The sequence below is a fragment of the Branchiostoma floridae genome, chromosome 8 (genome assembly GCF_000003815.2).
Source record: "Branchiostoma floridae strain S238N-H82 chromosome 8, Bfl_VNyyK, whole genome shotgun sequence".
NCBI classification, from domain to species: domain Eukaryota; kingdom Metazoa; phylum Chordata; class Leptocardii; order Amphioxiformes; family Branchiostomatidae; genus Branchiostoma; species Branchiostoma floridae.
This window is the reverse complement of record NC_049986.1, coordinates 18,229,881-18,242,959: the sequence shown is the minus strand read 5'-3', so window position 1 is coordinate 18,242,959 and position 13,079 is coordinate 18,229,881. Positions and strand designations below refer to the sequence as shown.

At 43.3% G+C, this 13,079-nt stretch overlaps 3 protein-coding genes across 3 annotated transcripts in view; 2 read left to right on the top strand and 1 right to left on the bottom strand.

The window, feature by feature from the left end:
- LOC118421846 (coiled-coil domain-containing protein 18-like) overlaps positions 1-1,689 on the top strand; it is a 28,224-nt gene extending 26,535 nt beyond the window's left edge. The window contains exons 25-28 of the mRNA XM_035829348.1: positions 65-208; positions 256-285; positions 975-1,172; positions 1,447-1,689. Of these exons, the coding sequence (XP_035685241.1) occupies positions 65-208; positions 256-285; positions 975-1,172; positions 1,447-1,674 (600 nt within the window). The 3' untranslated portion in view covers positions 1,675-1,689. The remainder of the gene's footprint in view (positions 1-64; positions 209-255; positions 286-974; positions 1,173-1,446) is intronic.
- A 416-nt stretch (positions 1,690-2,105) lies between these two features.
- LOC118421675 lies at positions 2,106-4,834 on the top strand. Its single transcript, XM_035829122.1, has 4 exons — positions 2,106-2,314; positions 2,667-3,462; positions 3,958-4,084; positions 4,483-4,834. Exons 1-4 carry the CDS (start codon positions 2,120-2,122, stop codon positions 4,607-4,609), a joined length of 1,245 nt encoding a protein of 414 aa, XP_035685015.1. The 5' UTR covers positions 2,106-2,119; the 3' UTR covers positions 4,610-4,834.
- A 2,167-nt stretch (positions 4,835-7,001) lies between these two features.
- Positions 7,002-13,079, bottom strand: part of LOC118421845 (sodium-coupled monocarboxylate transporter 1-like) — a 9,651-nt gene continuing 3,573 nt past the window's right edge. The window contains exons 6-14 of the mRNA XM_035829347.1: positions 12,749-12,903; positions 12,006-12,146; positions 11,402-11,531; positions 10,527-10,728; positions 9,926-10,080; positions 8,874-9,088; positions 8,266-8,366; positions 7,624-7,745; positions 7,002-7,245 (exon numbers count right to left, since the gene is read on the bottom strand). Coding sequence (XP_035685240.1) covers positions 7,078-7,245; positions 7,624-7,745; positions 8,266-8,366; positions 8,874-9,088; positions 9,926-10,080; positions 10,527-10,728; positions 11,402-11,531; positions 12,006-12,146; positions 12,749-12,903 — 1,389 coding nt within the window. The 3' untranslated portion in view covers positions 7,002-7,077. The remainder of the gene's footprint in view (positions 7,246-7,623; positions 7,746-8,265; positions 8,367-8,873; positions 9,089-9,925; positions 10,081-10,526; positions 10,729-11,401; positions 11,532-12,005; positions 12,147-12,748; positions 12,904-13,079) is intronic.

Below are 13,079 nucleotides of genomic sequence, written 5' to 3'. Positions count from 1 at the left end.
CCAATAGAAGAATAGCTCTTAAGTCAGCTAAACTGGATTGATAATATCTTTTCCTCCCTGCCAGATCTCTGAGCTTGACGAGCGTCTGCAGGAGCTGCAGTCCCAGCTGCGTGAGAAGGACCTGCAGGTGCAACAGCTGGAGCAGCAGACAGCCGCGCTCAAGAAGGACATCGCACAGCGGGTGGAGAAAGCTGACCAGCTGCAAAAGGTAAGTTGATAGTTTCATCAGGTTGGTAGACATAGGGTATTGCACAGAGGGTGGAGAAAGCTGAGCAGCTGCAAAAGGTTTGTTTGTTTGAACCTTTGTTTATTCATGAAAGCTCAAATCGGCACGCAGGCCGCTTTTCATTGAGGTAATGAGGAAAGAGGTAAGGATCAGACAAAACATATAACTAAAGGAGGCACAGTCATGCAGCTGACCTACAGGAATAAGGGAGTAGCTACAAGTGTACATGTACATGTTCATGTACGTCTGACCAAGGCAGGGATACTGTAGATGCAGAAACTTTTGCTGTGGTTTAATGTTTGCGGTTTTCACGGTGGCCGATTCACCACAAACATAAAACCACTGCGAACATTTTTCATATGGCAGTAAGAGACTACAGTGCATGATACTACCGCAAACTTAAGACCACCGTGAAAAGTTCTTTTTCCAGCTACTGTGAAATTAAATCCCTGCAACCTTAAATACATTTACAGCATTTTGAAGGCTAACTGTTAATGTGGGTTACGGTATGTTTGTGTCTGTAGCAACTAGATGAGCAGCACAGTCACGCAGCTGAGCTGCAGGATGGCTTTGAACAGGGCCAGCAGCTGCGGCTGACCAGGAAACAGATGCAATGTAGTTGGAAAGCTTGACATTAACGTTAGTCATGTTTGCTTTCTCTAGCAACCAGAAAAGGAGCTGCACCTGACCAGGAAACAGGGACATGTTGAACACTAAATGTTAATGTTTGTTTTGTTTGTGTTTGTAGCAACTCGATGAGCAGCACAGTCACGCAGCTGAGCTTCAGGAAGATGGCCTGGAGCAGGGGCAGCAGCTGCGGCTGACCAGGGAACAGATGCAGAGGCAGCACGTAGAGCTGACAGAGGCGCACAGACAGCTGGCGCAGGTGCAGCGCGACTGCGACAGGCTCACCAGGGAACTGGAAGCCACTATAGCAGTGTCACAGGTGGGCTGGCATGGCAGACGTGGTTACTGACTTTAGCTTTAGACCACACCAATTTAATTTGTTGGTTCTCGGATTTTAGAAAAATAAAAAAATGTGCTACCACTACCAGTGGACCAACCTACTCTCCAAGGAAAGGTTGGTCTGCAGCTGTCCTTTGGCAGATTTTTAGGCATTTTATCAGGCTTTCTATTTTGTACTGAGATCTTGATGTCTCCCGGCCAAACCTCTAACGGTCCACCTTAAATGTTGACATGTTAATGTAAAACTGATGTAGGACAAAGAGGCGGATGCCAGTCGGCTGGCTGAGGAGCTGGGTGCAGCGAAGGCCCGTGAAGCGCAGGCAGAGTCCAGGGCTCAGGCCGAGGTCAGGAAACTCAAGACGGAGATGATGACTGTACAGGAGCAGCATCAGAACAAGGTACAATGGATTGCAATGGATTTTTTTCAGTCTTTACATGTACAGCTGGTGATAAGAAGTGTAGATTACTTCTGGATGTTTTGAGTGACATCCATAGTCCTTCGTAAATCCATTATTTTTTAACACATCGTGACAAATAAGGGCCCTACTAGAGACACACAGACTAGTGATCGCTATGAAGGAGTCTGCAGATTCTTATGCTTAGGCTGAAATGTACTAATATAGTAGAGTACAGAATGCTATTTGTCCTGGAGTCTTTTTATTGGTAGCAAATTCATGATTTTGTAAATGTTTACAGATAATGGTCCTACAAGAGACACACAACCAGGTGATCGCTGAAAAGAAGTCTGCACCTGTTTCATTACTGATACCTCTTACTGCACATGTAATACCAGTCTTATATCTAACTTTGAGAAAAATAACATCCATTTTATATTTTGCAAGCATCTTCCTAGACAAGGCCTGGAACTTTCTTTCTCACAAATCCATGATTTCTCACATTTTCTCACAGATCATGGCCCTACAAGAGATGCACAACCAGGTGATCGCCGAAAAGGAGGCGGCGGAGTCTGCCCACCTGCAGCAGGTGGAGCACCTGGAACAGCTGCAGAAACAGCTGCAGCAGCAGGTGCAGGAAGAGCAGGACCAGATCACCAGCCTGGAGAACGAGCTCATTGCCAGGAAGGAGGTCATTGATGCCGCTAACGAACAAATAGTTATCAAGGTATTTTGTAGATACATAATGTATTATGGTATTTTACATGTATTGGATGCTGCTACAAGTAATGAATTGACAGTCATCAAGGTACTGTATATATTGAAATGTTCAAGTTGGTTTTATTCTACAAATTAGAAATTTGCAGTGACCTCTTACCACAAAGGTGTGTTTGTAACTATACTTAACTATTCTACTGCACTACTGGATTGTTACAGTACAAACCTGGTGTGTTATGCATTGAGTTAGTTTACCAGGTATGCAATAAATAACTTTTGATTGAGACCATTTGTATTGTCAAAGAAATTGCCTTGTCAGAAAATGACTGTTTTAAAACCTTAACATCTTCTTGTCTTTCTAGGAAGCAGAAGTAGCGAGGTTAGAAGCTAAGATCTCCGGCTATGAGCGAGCGACGTTTGGCGTAAGCACCAGCCGAGGCAAGCGTCCCAGCAGCCAGGGGAGGAAGAGAACAGTTCCACCTCTCCTGCCATCCTTGGGACCAACTCTTCACCTTTCTCCGGGCAGCTCACGGAACAACTCAGCTGACTTTCACCCGAACCAATCGGGAACATTCATGGAGGAACATACCGCGTTCAACTCTACAAGACAGCTTGGGATATCCGGGCCCCCTTCCAACAGGACAAACTTGTCTGTCAGTAGGTCACATGAGTTCGAATTACCGATGGGAAGAGACTCAGAACTGAGCCAGGATCGCGGAAGCTTTGGTGCATACGCGCCGTCGGAAACAGACAGCGAAGCTATCGAGACATTCGAAGGAATGTTGAAACACGTGAATAAGCATATAAGTAAAGAGGACTCGAGGTCTAGAATTCCTGTACCTTTGAATAGGGCAGAATTTCGACCTAGAGAGTACCATCAAACCTCGTCAAATAGGACACCGACCAAAGCACAACCACTGTCTAGCCATTTTGTAAGTCCTTCAGATAGGCATGCGTATCACGATGAGTCTAGCCAGTACATGTTCCAGTCTACTCCAACCAAAACTTCTCAGGGACTCCCATCAGGTGCGTCTTTCCGCGCACGCTCAGTGTCGCCCACACCAGAGAAGTCGGAGCAGAGTTATGTGACCAGAGGTCATCCGATGACACGGTCCAGCTCATTACCATATTTGGCAGGGATGGACGTTGGGGCAGCAGGTAGGGCATTTATCTTTATCAAGGCTGCTAATCTTTCTTAATGTGAAAGGTGTTTGGCTGGGAGACATTTAACATCTATAGATAATTATCTTGAAAATATCTTGTAGCTCTTTTTTGTATTCTGTCATCCTTTTCCCAAATACAGTAGAAGCCACTTCTGTTAATTGTACAGAACCACCAAATCCGGTGCGGTCCAGCGGAATAACTTTGCAATGTTGCACCACCCAGATAATTTCACAAAATATGTGTGCAATGTGACAGCTTCTACTGTAGTTGCTTGTGCTTGGCAAAATTCTAAGGCAAAGTTGCAGTAATTTCAACACCTTAATCGAGTGCAGGTACAAGGCCTGGAATAGAGTAAATTACCCTCATAAAAGAAGATATCTTTGCCCTTTTCCACAAAAAGGAAGATCTGTTAGTAGTTTTTATGGATGCTGTATCTTGTGTAAGTTAAGGATAACCACGTCAGTTTTGACCTTTTCATGTTATGAACAGATGCCACCTGGCCAGACGTGACTCTCAACTCACTAGGTTCTGCTCCGGACAGTCCAGGCAGCTTCCTCGACCAGACAGACGACCACTATCAACAGACAACTTCTAACGATATGGAGCCTTCACAACAGTAAGACTCATCTGAATTCTTTTAGAGCTGATTTAAAAACAAAACACATTTTTGTCAGCTTTATACAGTACTTCAAGGATGTCTGTTGTTCAACTGGTAGCATCCTCACTGTTGAGCTCTTGTGTTCAGATGCTGTTGGGTAGTTTATTTTACCTCCTTAGCAAAGCGGATCCTGCAAAAAGAACCCTACAACAGACCTGTGCCAGCTTACAGATGTGCCCTATGTGGCAGAGACTGTCATTCTTTGTAAAAGACAGTTCAGCCACACCCGACGCTGTAGGGCTGATATCGATTAGGATTTTACAACAGACAATATTGAACGAAGGAGGCCACATGCTAGCCTTAAACCTATGTCACACACTTCACTTTTAATTAAAATTTGTGTGTTTTCCCCACAGCATGAGGACGTTACAGGAAAGGCTGAGGGCGAATGAGCTGCGCAGACAGGAGATCGAGCACCAACTAGCCGACATGCACGGGTCCATGCAGAGGGCACAAGATAGGATCGGTCCCAGTGACAGATAGGACATAAGAACTACCACATACAAACATTTCTACGTTCAGGGCTCTCCCTAAGACCACACCATTTTATTTTCTTGGTTTTTGGACATTTTAAGGTGAAATATTGGAAGCAGTCATCTGACTAAAAGCGCGCTCCTAGAGGCCAGCCTTACAGTTGCTACCTCATGGGGAGGGGGTCATTAACCCCAGCCAGCAAGAGATTGTGTTAACACAAATTGCTACTGCTGCATCACCTTGTACTAAATTTGTGGGGAGAGTCCTGAAGTAACAGAAACCATTCACTTGCCAAATGACTTCAAGTCTGGAAATATTTACTAGTACCAGGGTTTTCAAATACCATGTGCTTCCAAATGGCAGCCAGTTATACATTTTGTCACGTTTTTCACCCAAAATTATATGGTTAAAATTTCACGATTGATTTTAGGTATCACACTTTGCTTCCTCATCTTAGTTTAATATGGTTAGGTAGTTACGGTAATAATTCCCAGTTCAAGATCAAAGCCTAAACAGCACCCAGATTTTTTTTAGAAATATCTCTTTTTCAATTTGTGCCTTCTGAAAACGAAATTCCAAGAATACATTAACAAGTAAGTGTATTAATATTGAGGTTAGAAAATTGTTCATGTGCCAGAAACTTCTCAAAGGCAGCTCATTTGGACATGCAGTGTACAGAAAATAATTCTGAGATGTTATAACGATAATCTAACCTCAAGTTGACAGGTACTTTATTTTTCTAACTGTGATGTTCACTATTCCCAAGAAAGTGCAAGAATGGTTCTAAGACAAGTCTTCTCAGTAGTTAGTATATATCTATTTGACTATGAGAGAAGGAAAAAGTAGGTAAGGGAAATTTCGTACGTTTCTCACAGTGTGTGTAGGAGTGTTGCACAGTACGTATAAATTTGTAGATAGTTTGATAGATCAACACTTCTTTAAAAAGAATCTATACACAAGTATTTAGTTTGCTGTTTGTAGTTAGACATATTTATTTTCAATGCCACATTCTATTATATTATTAGGCACCGACTGTATATTTCTTTTTGCCACAAACTTGGTCCCTAAAATGATATGTAAGTGAGAGTAAAATATTGATTTCTCATAGGATCCCAAGAGTTTATGTATATCTAGCACAAGTACACAGTCTTGATAATTATATAACACAGTCACTTTAGGATAACTCTAACTTTCCACATAATTACATTGTAATAGAAGCTTTTTGACACGCAAAGAGTGCTAGATGTCATGATAATTCATCCAATTCACATCACATTGTGTACTTTCTATTTATCCAGAAAACCAGTGGTTATTTTTACTGAAGTCAGATAATTATCGAACAAGGGCTAGGGTTGTCCTTGAAGTACACTTAAAGTGGAACAAATGAGCAATCTACAAAAGTGATATCTGACTTGATGACTACTCTACGAATGTGCAAAAATATCATAATATTTGTATCACATAAAGTTGTTGATTTTCCTAAAGCATTAACTAAGCTACTTGTATTTTTGTACATGGTAGTTGAATCAATACCTAATGAAATTGTCACAATAATCAGGATTCAACTTTGTTTTTAATAGTTTTTTGTAAATAAAGTTTTAAAATGTTTGTAGATTGTGTCTCGGTTTTCTTTTTGATGAAGACAATTACAATTTTCTTAAGAACTGAACCAACTTTCTTCTGTAGTGCTAAGCTACAGACATTAAGTGATTGTGAACTTAAAGGCATCCTAAGCAATATATGCCCGAGTCAGGGTTGTACAATTTCAATGATCAAAGTCAATTTTTGGGGGGCACTTTTCTACATACTGTAAATGTATTAAAGTTCGCGGGGATTTAATTTTGCGGTAGCGGGAAAAGGGACTTTTTGCAGTGGATTTAAGTTCGTGGTAACACCATAGACTGCAATCTAATATCATAATAGAAAAATGTTCGTGGTGGTTTAAAATTCGCGGTGAAGTGGTCATCGCGAAAACCGCGAACATTAATTCACCGTGAAGATTTCTGCATTTACAGTAATAAGATGATGCAACTCTATTCTATTCTATTCCATACCAATTTTGAAGGAGCAGATATTCAATGCCGCAGTGGCGCGAGGACACCGTGAAGTTTAATTTTTGTGGGTTACAATATTTAGGGAATCCTAGCACGGCTTGTTTCTGTGCCATTCAAAGTATGGAATAAGGGAAATGTGGGAATATAGTGCAGTACATATCGATTTCATACAGATTGCCTCATCCAGAATATTTCCACTTTTAACGCTCTAACATTGCTTAGCCTGCCTTTAACCCTATCCAGGCCGGGGGGGGGGTGCTAGAAGTGCCTGCACCACCTTTGACGTCGTATATCTCCCAAACGGCTTGTGCTAGAACAGCCAAAGTTGGTGAATTTTCCTAGAATATTGTTGGCAACAATTTACAAAAAATAGACTAAGTTTACAGGTCAGGGAATGCCAAAAAAAGCCCAGTCTGGATAGGATTAAAGGTTGGTTCCTTCTTCATCCACGACTATGTGGTGACCATTACTGAGGTGTGAGACACCGTTCTCCTCCTTCCAAGAACCTCCTTGTTCCTTCGTGTCCTCCCCTAAAGAAAATGTCGGGTTGCTAGTGGCTGTCGTCATTGGAATGTCTACAGCTTCCTTCTCCTGAAAACCAGGGGACAAGTAAAAGGTGAAGTAGATAGGTATAAATCCCATGGCATAGCTCTTTATACTAGGTCATAGGACGGTGTGGACAACATCACAGTCAATACAATTCAACACCCCGGTCAACTGCGATTGTTACGGTTTGGGGGGGTCGTGTGGCATAATCGCAGGGTATTTCGTCCAGAATTTAGAGGTCATGGGTTCGATTCCTGTCATGCAAACAATTTTTTTGCTTCGGAAGGACACTTTTCAAGACACTCCTCACTCCACCGGGCCTCGTGCAGGAAATATGACGAAGGCCTTTTAGCTACACGAAGAAGAAGATGTATATACCAGGATAACTAGTCTGAAAATTCAGATGGAAGCTTCGATGCTTACCTCCTCCCCATGCCTGACCCCACAGCGCAGCCACTCCAGCCAGCTGTTGGGCAGGCAGCAGAACATGCTGTCGTAGAACGGGACGATCAGTCTGGGGTCCACTGTCTTCGGGTCCTGGGAGCCTGGGAAAAACAAAATAAAGGGCATCGATATAGATTTAATAGACATCAAATCACCTGGACTCCAGGAAGAATAGTGACATATCAGTCACTAATGGAGATCTGTATAACCAAACCAAACCAAACCAAAAGGTAATAAGAAACATCAAATAGCAATCACTCACAAGCAACTGGATATGATTTTGGCAACGGTCAGGCGTTTCAGGTAGAATGCACTACCTTTCATCATTAACAATGGGACACATGCGTAGTATCACTGACGAAATGTAAAGGTACAGCGGATTCTGTAGTAGATTCCGGTACTGTAACAATAGATTCTGGTTCAGTGGATTCTGTAGAGGATTCTTGTACAGTGAATTCTGGCACAGTGGATTCTGACCGTTTCAAAAATCATATCCAGTTGCTTGAGTATTGGTATTTGGGGAAAAGGCGTTCAAAGATCCGATGACTCCGTTAGATATTGAATAGAGTCATGATGAAATCATGATTACAAATTAACAAGCAATCAGCAAAGTTCGCATACCTGTGACGAAGCTCACCAGGAGTCCCACGATGACGCAGCTGAGGGTTGCCACCGCTCCGAGGTAGACGTAAGACAGCTCGTACAGCGCGGCTTCAGGGGGGCTGGGGAAACAAATGTAATGTTAATTCTCAGAACTGTTAAGTTAAAAAGTTAAAGCTACCCGTACATCTGTAACTGACACTTTGGTTTGGCTTCATTTCTGTAGCCCTTGGGCCACACATTTGTGCAAGCATGAAGCTAGTCCGATGGTAGTGGCAGTACATCTTTAACCGATGCTTAAGGGTGGCGCCCATCTCCATTTCTGTAGCCCTTGGGCCACACATTTCTGCCACTACAGCTTGGGGGCTAGTCCGCTGGTAAGGATATCGATGTGCTCATTAGTGCTGAGTGCTAAGCAGAGAAAGTATACGTAGCATGTACGATTTCTAAAGTCTTTGGCATGAATCGACCAGGGATCGAACTCCGAATGCATACCAAATGAACCTCTACTCACTCGGCCATTGTACCGGGCGCTTTACGTCACCATCCGAAATGACGAATACAATCCCTTACTGTCCTTACAACTACATGTATGATACTGAAGCTTTTGAGATGTAATTGTTACTTACTATCCGTTATCTGTGGGTCCGGCCGGAGTGGTGACGCTGTACTGAGCCATTGCCATAGTCGACATGGTGGAGCTCGAGGTGAAGTTTGCCGTGATGTTAGCGGAACACCCTTCGGTGGAGACTGGCGGCATAGCCCGAGCCCGCGGCCACACGATCGCGCCCATCCCAATCCATAGGGTCAGGACAAGGCTGCATACAAGGCCTACAAGACCTCCCTGCCAAATAGAGAAAGAACTGAACATAAGAATTTTCTTTTACACAACCAGTTTTTCTCACCTGCTGACGTTTCGATGTCTGTCATGACGTCAGACATCTTCCTCAGAGCTTCTAACTGGAGTTCTGCTTCTCGCCGCTATATGTAGCCGATGTAGGTGGCGCTTTTACGGCGAGAACACTATCTTATGTTCTATTATCTACCAACCTGATGAAATTATTTTCGGAAGAGAAAGAACTGCTTTAAGACTTTCCTTACTCATCTCACCATAGTCCCAAATTAATGGTTTCTTCTTCAACCGACTCGGTAGAATTTAGGCCCATTGTTATACCTATTTGACCGTTGGGTACCACAGAAGGTCTGACAAGTAGTTTTATCCGCCATTCTAAGACTGTTTCTGTTAAGAAGTTTTTGTTAAGCTTCTTTTAGTGCCATGCCTGTCCGTTCTCATATTTTACGTTGCATTGAAAAGGTTTAAAAGCACCCATCCATTTCATTTGTCGTCGCAGCAGAACATCGTGCCGAGGACTATAAGACTGTTGGGGCAAGACAGAAGATCTGACGAACAGTTTTCTCCATCACACTGTTTTCAGTTTTTCTTAACATTTCACGTAGTGCATGTATCATGCTTGTCCATTTTCTGACTACATTTCACCAGTGACCTTGTAGCATTTGGACTGAAGTAGTTGTTTTTTCTAATAACAGTTAGATACTTGCCATTCTTCTACGCAGAGGGACCACAGTCGTGTCGAAACTCATAGGAAGTTAGCTAGCCGTTGGGGACCGTGCATAGGAGGATGGATATTTGCCTGAAACTTAGAAGTTCGGCAGCACCCACCCATTTGTTAGCGCAGGGGAACATCATGCCGAGCACGAAGATGCCGAGGATCGGGCCGCCGATCATGCCGAACAGGCTGATGACAGCGGAGAACACCGGGCCCAGGTAAGAGGCGATGAAAGCCATCAGGATCGTCAACAGACCGAAAGCCATCGCTGTTGTAAAGAAGGAAACGTATTGGGTTACAGACATTGCTTAAGCTGAGCTAGCATGTATGTATGATGTCAACAGTCATGATCAGGGAAAAACACTTTTAAAAGGCCGCAAACCTACGCCACTTACTTTCTGCACTAATAGCGGTCAAACTCAAACATTACAACCATTATATGTACAGAACGCCGGATATCAAAACCGGAATTTCGACTGCACTACTTTAGAGAGCCGCTAGAACACCTACTATCGAAGTTGACCTTTGTTTTCCCGACCCCAACGTACCAAATATCATAAGGATTCATCGACAACTTTTCTTGCACGTTAGAAGGGCAAACGTGCCAGGAAGTTTATAACGCCCACCGTCTCTGTTCAGTAAAAAACTTGTTGCCTTATGTGCCACTAATCACTACAAATGTACTTTGTTGTATATGAAGCTGTCTGAACGCACCTAGAACCTTCGATATCCAGGTGTACCTCTCGTCGCTGAGGTTGGGGAAGCAGGGCTTGACGAAGTCCTCCAGCGCCACGGCGGCAAGCGCGTTCAGGCCCGAGGACATGGTGCTGAGGGCTGCGCTGAACACACAGGACGTGAAGAGGCCGGGCATGCCCGGAAACTGGCTGAGGATGTCCATTACGAAGTACGGCATCATCTGTAAATGAAGCAAATTGTAATTTAGACAAGTTTAAGTTGTGTTTTTTCGACAGAAGAAATTTGATGAAACGAATTTTGACCAGGCCTTCTGCTTGTTTCAAAACTAGTCTGGAAACTGGCCCAGGATGCCCATCACGAAGTACGGCATCATCTGTAGGTACAAACGGTATTTGAGTAGCTATGTATTGGTAAGATGGGTAAGCTCTACCTAATCTTGTGATATCCAAGCATATCTACCAGTAACAAGAGGCCAAAACAGTATCCAGCCGGCCACCGGGGCGAGTTTTGGCCCTTGGCCGGCTGGATACTGTCTTGCCACCGTTAGAGCTGCTTGGATCTTATAGACAGAGGATTGACTTTCCTAAATGCAGAATAAACTTTGGCATCTCCTTTGGTTTTTGATGATGATAATACATGTTCATTGTATTTCATGCAATTAGATAATAGATACATTTATTTTATTAGTCAGATTAAAGAGTTTGACTTCCTTTTGTTATGGGAAAACTGGCATACCGGTGAGTTGTCTTTTCCTATTATCTTCCACATCGCGCCAAAAACCCTTTCACAAGAACCGGTGTCACTTTCTGTGTCACAGTTTCCCAATCTTTCATTCCCTTCTCTAGGCCTCGGGGATCTGTGATAACAACATTGCGTAGCGCCGAATAACCTACCTGGTCAGAGTTCTGAATGTACCCCATAGTCTTCGGGTCGCAGTTGAAGTACCGTGCGTACATCACCATTCCACTCAGGACCGCGAAGAAGATGAACATAATCAGTCCCAGGATGTTCCAGTAGAGAGCTCTGCAACATAAAATCGCCTATATTAGCGTCCCGACGCGCAAAAAAAAACTCTTAAGCAAAGAAAAGATTGAAGAGGTACATGTACATAATGGCAAAGTCCAGTAATCTTATTGTGAAAATGACTTTCTGAGATCCTTGTCGGAGGTTGGTGAATGGTTCTGTCACAGACTGCTTGAAAGCGTACCAGAGACTCGCCCTTAAGCACTGGACCCCCATTCTAGGTCCCTTACCAAAGACGCGTGCAGCCCCAATCGAGATGCCCTTCCCAAGATTGAACCGAGGTCTCTCAGTTACCAAATAATTGGAAACAGGAGGCTGCTACCAGTTAAGCTATAGAGACATCCCTGTCGTAACCACCCTCACACTCAGGGTTGACAATCGCGGCAAAGCCTAACGATATCACAGGCTTTGCCGCGATTGTCAACCCTGAGTGTGAGGGAGGTCGTAACGTTTGTTCATCATTATTAGACTTACTGCTGTGCCTTTTTGATGGACGGGCAGCTGAGGTACCTCTGCACCTGTGCCTGGTTCACTGCGTACATGGCGCATCGGAAGAACGTTCCTCCCACCAGGATGTTCCACGTCGTGTGCCGGACTCGCGGGTCGGGGTCAAAACTTAGGGGAAGGTAAGGAAAATATAAAAACAACACGGATTTTTTTTTTATGTGTTGGATCATGAAATATCAGGTTCTCCGTCGAGAAAACAGAGTAATATGTGTTTAATAGTGTAATAGAAAATCAGTCTAATACATGTATATGATGGAAAGTTAATTGCAAATTCTTGACCGTGGGCTCATTGTACGTAACATCAAAGGTTACAAACAATGTATAACAGGGCTGTAATCTAAAAGGTAACTCTAGATTCTGGGTTATTAGGTTGGACTTCTTTTCCGAAGACAGTGGAAAACCTATGATCTTTTCTATCATGTGTGGGTTTTGAGATGTTAGAAGGAGAATATGTGTTTCGTAGCTGATGTTTTGACCTTATGTTAAAGCTGTAAATGCCTTTAAATTCGCTGTGATTCATTGACAAAAACTGAGTGTTCGCGGTGGTTTTGACTTCGCGATAGCACTATAGTAAATGTTACACAGTAATGTAAAACAATGGTTGTAAGTTTGCCGTGAAGCGGTCAATGCAAAAACCGTGAACATAAAACCATGTCGAAAATTTGAAGAATTACAGTAACCGTTAAAAAGAATGAAAAATTATTTCTTACTTGAAGAACTCTAGCCTCTGTCCCTGCCTGTTGAGTTCCCAGACGCGAGTCGGCCCGCCTGCCTCTATAGTCCCCTGGATGATGACGGCCAGAAACCCCGCCACCATCACAAACACCTGGAACGTGTCTGTCCACATCACGGCCTTCATGCCGCCCTGGAGGTAAACAAATAAACAAGTTTGATAAACAAATAAACAAGTGAAGGACATGCACTTGGTGAAATACAAGCAAAACATTGTCAAAATGTAAACCACAGGAAAGCATAGAAGGGATTACTTGTACTCTCAAAGCAGAGGTTAGGCTCCGGCTGTTTTTTAACGTTTTTTAGTCA

Excerpts from the sequence above, each read along its gene's own strand:
- LOC118421675 (XM_035829122.1), top strand. The coding sequence starts at position 2,120 with ATGCACAACCAGGTGATCGCCGAAAAGGAGGCGGCGGAGTCTGCCCAC. Across the intron at positions 2,315-2,666 it reads ACGAACAAATAGTTATCAAG|GAAGCAGAAGTAGCGAGGTT; the intron begins GTATTTTGTAGA and ends TTGTCTTTCTAG. Across the intron at positions 3,463-3,957 it reads GATGGACGTTGGGGCAGCAG|ATGCCACCTGGCCAGACGTG; the intron begins GTAGGGCATTTA and ends TGTTATGAACAG.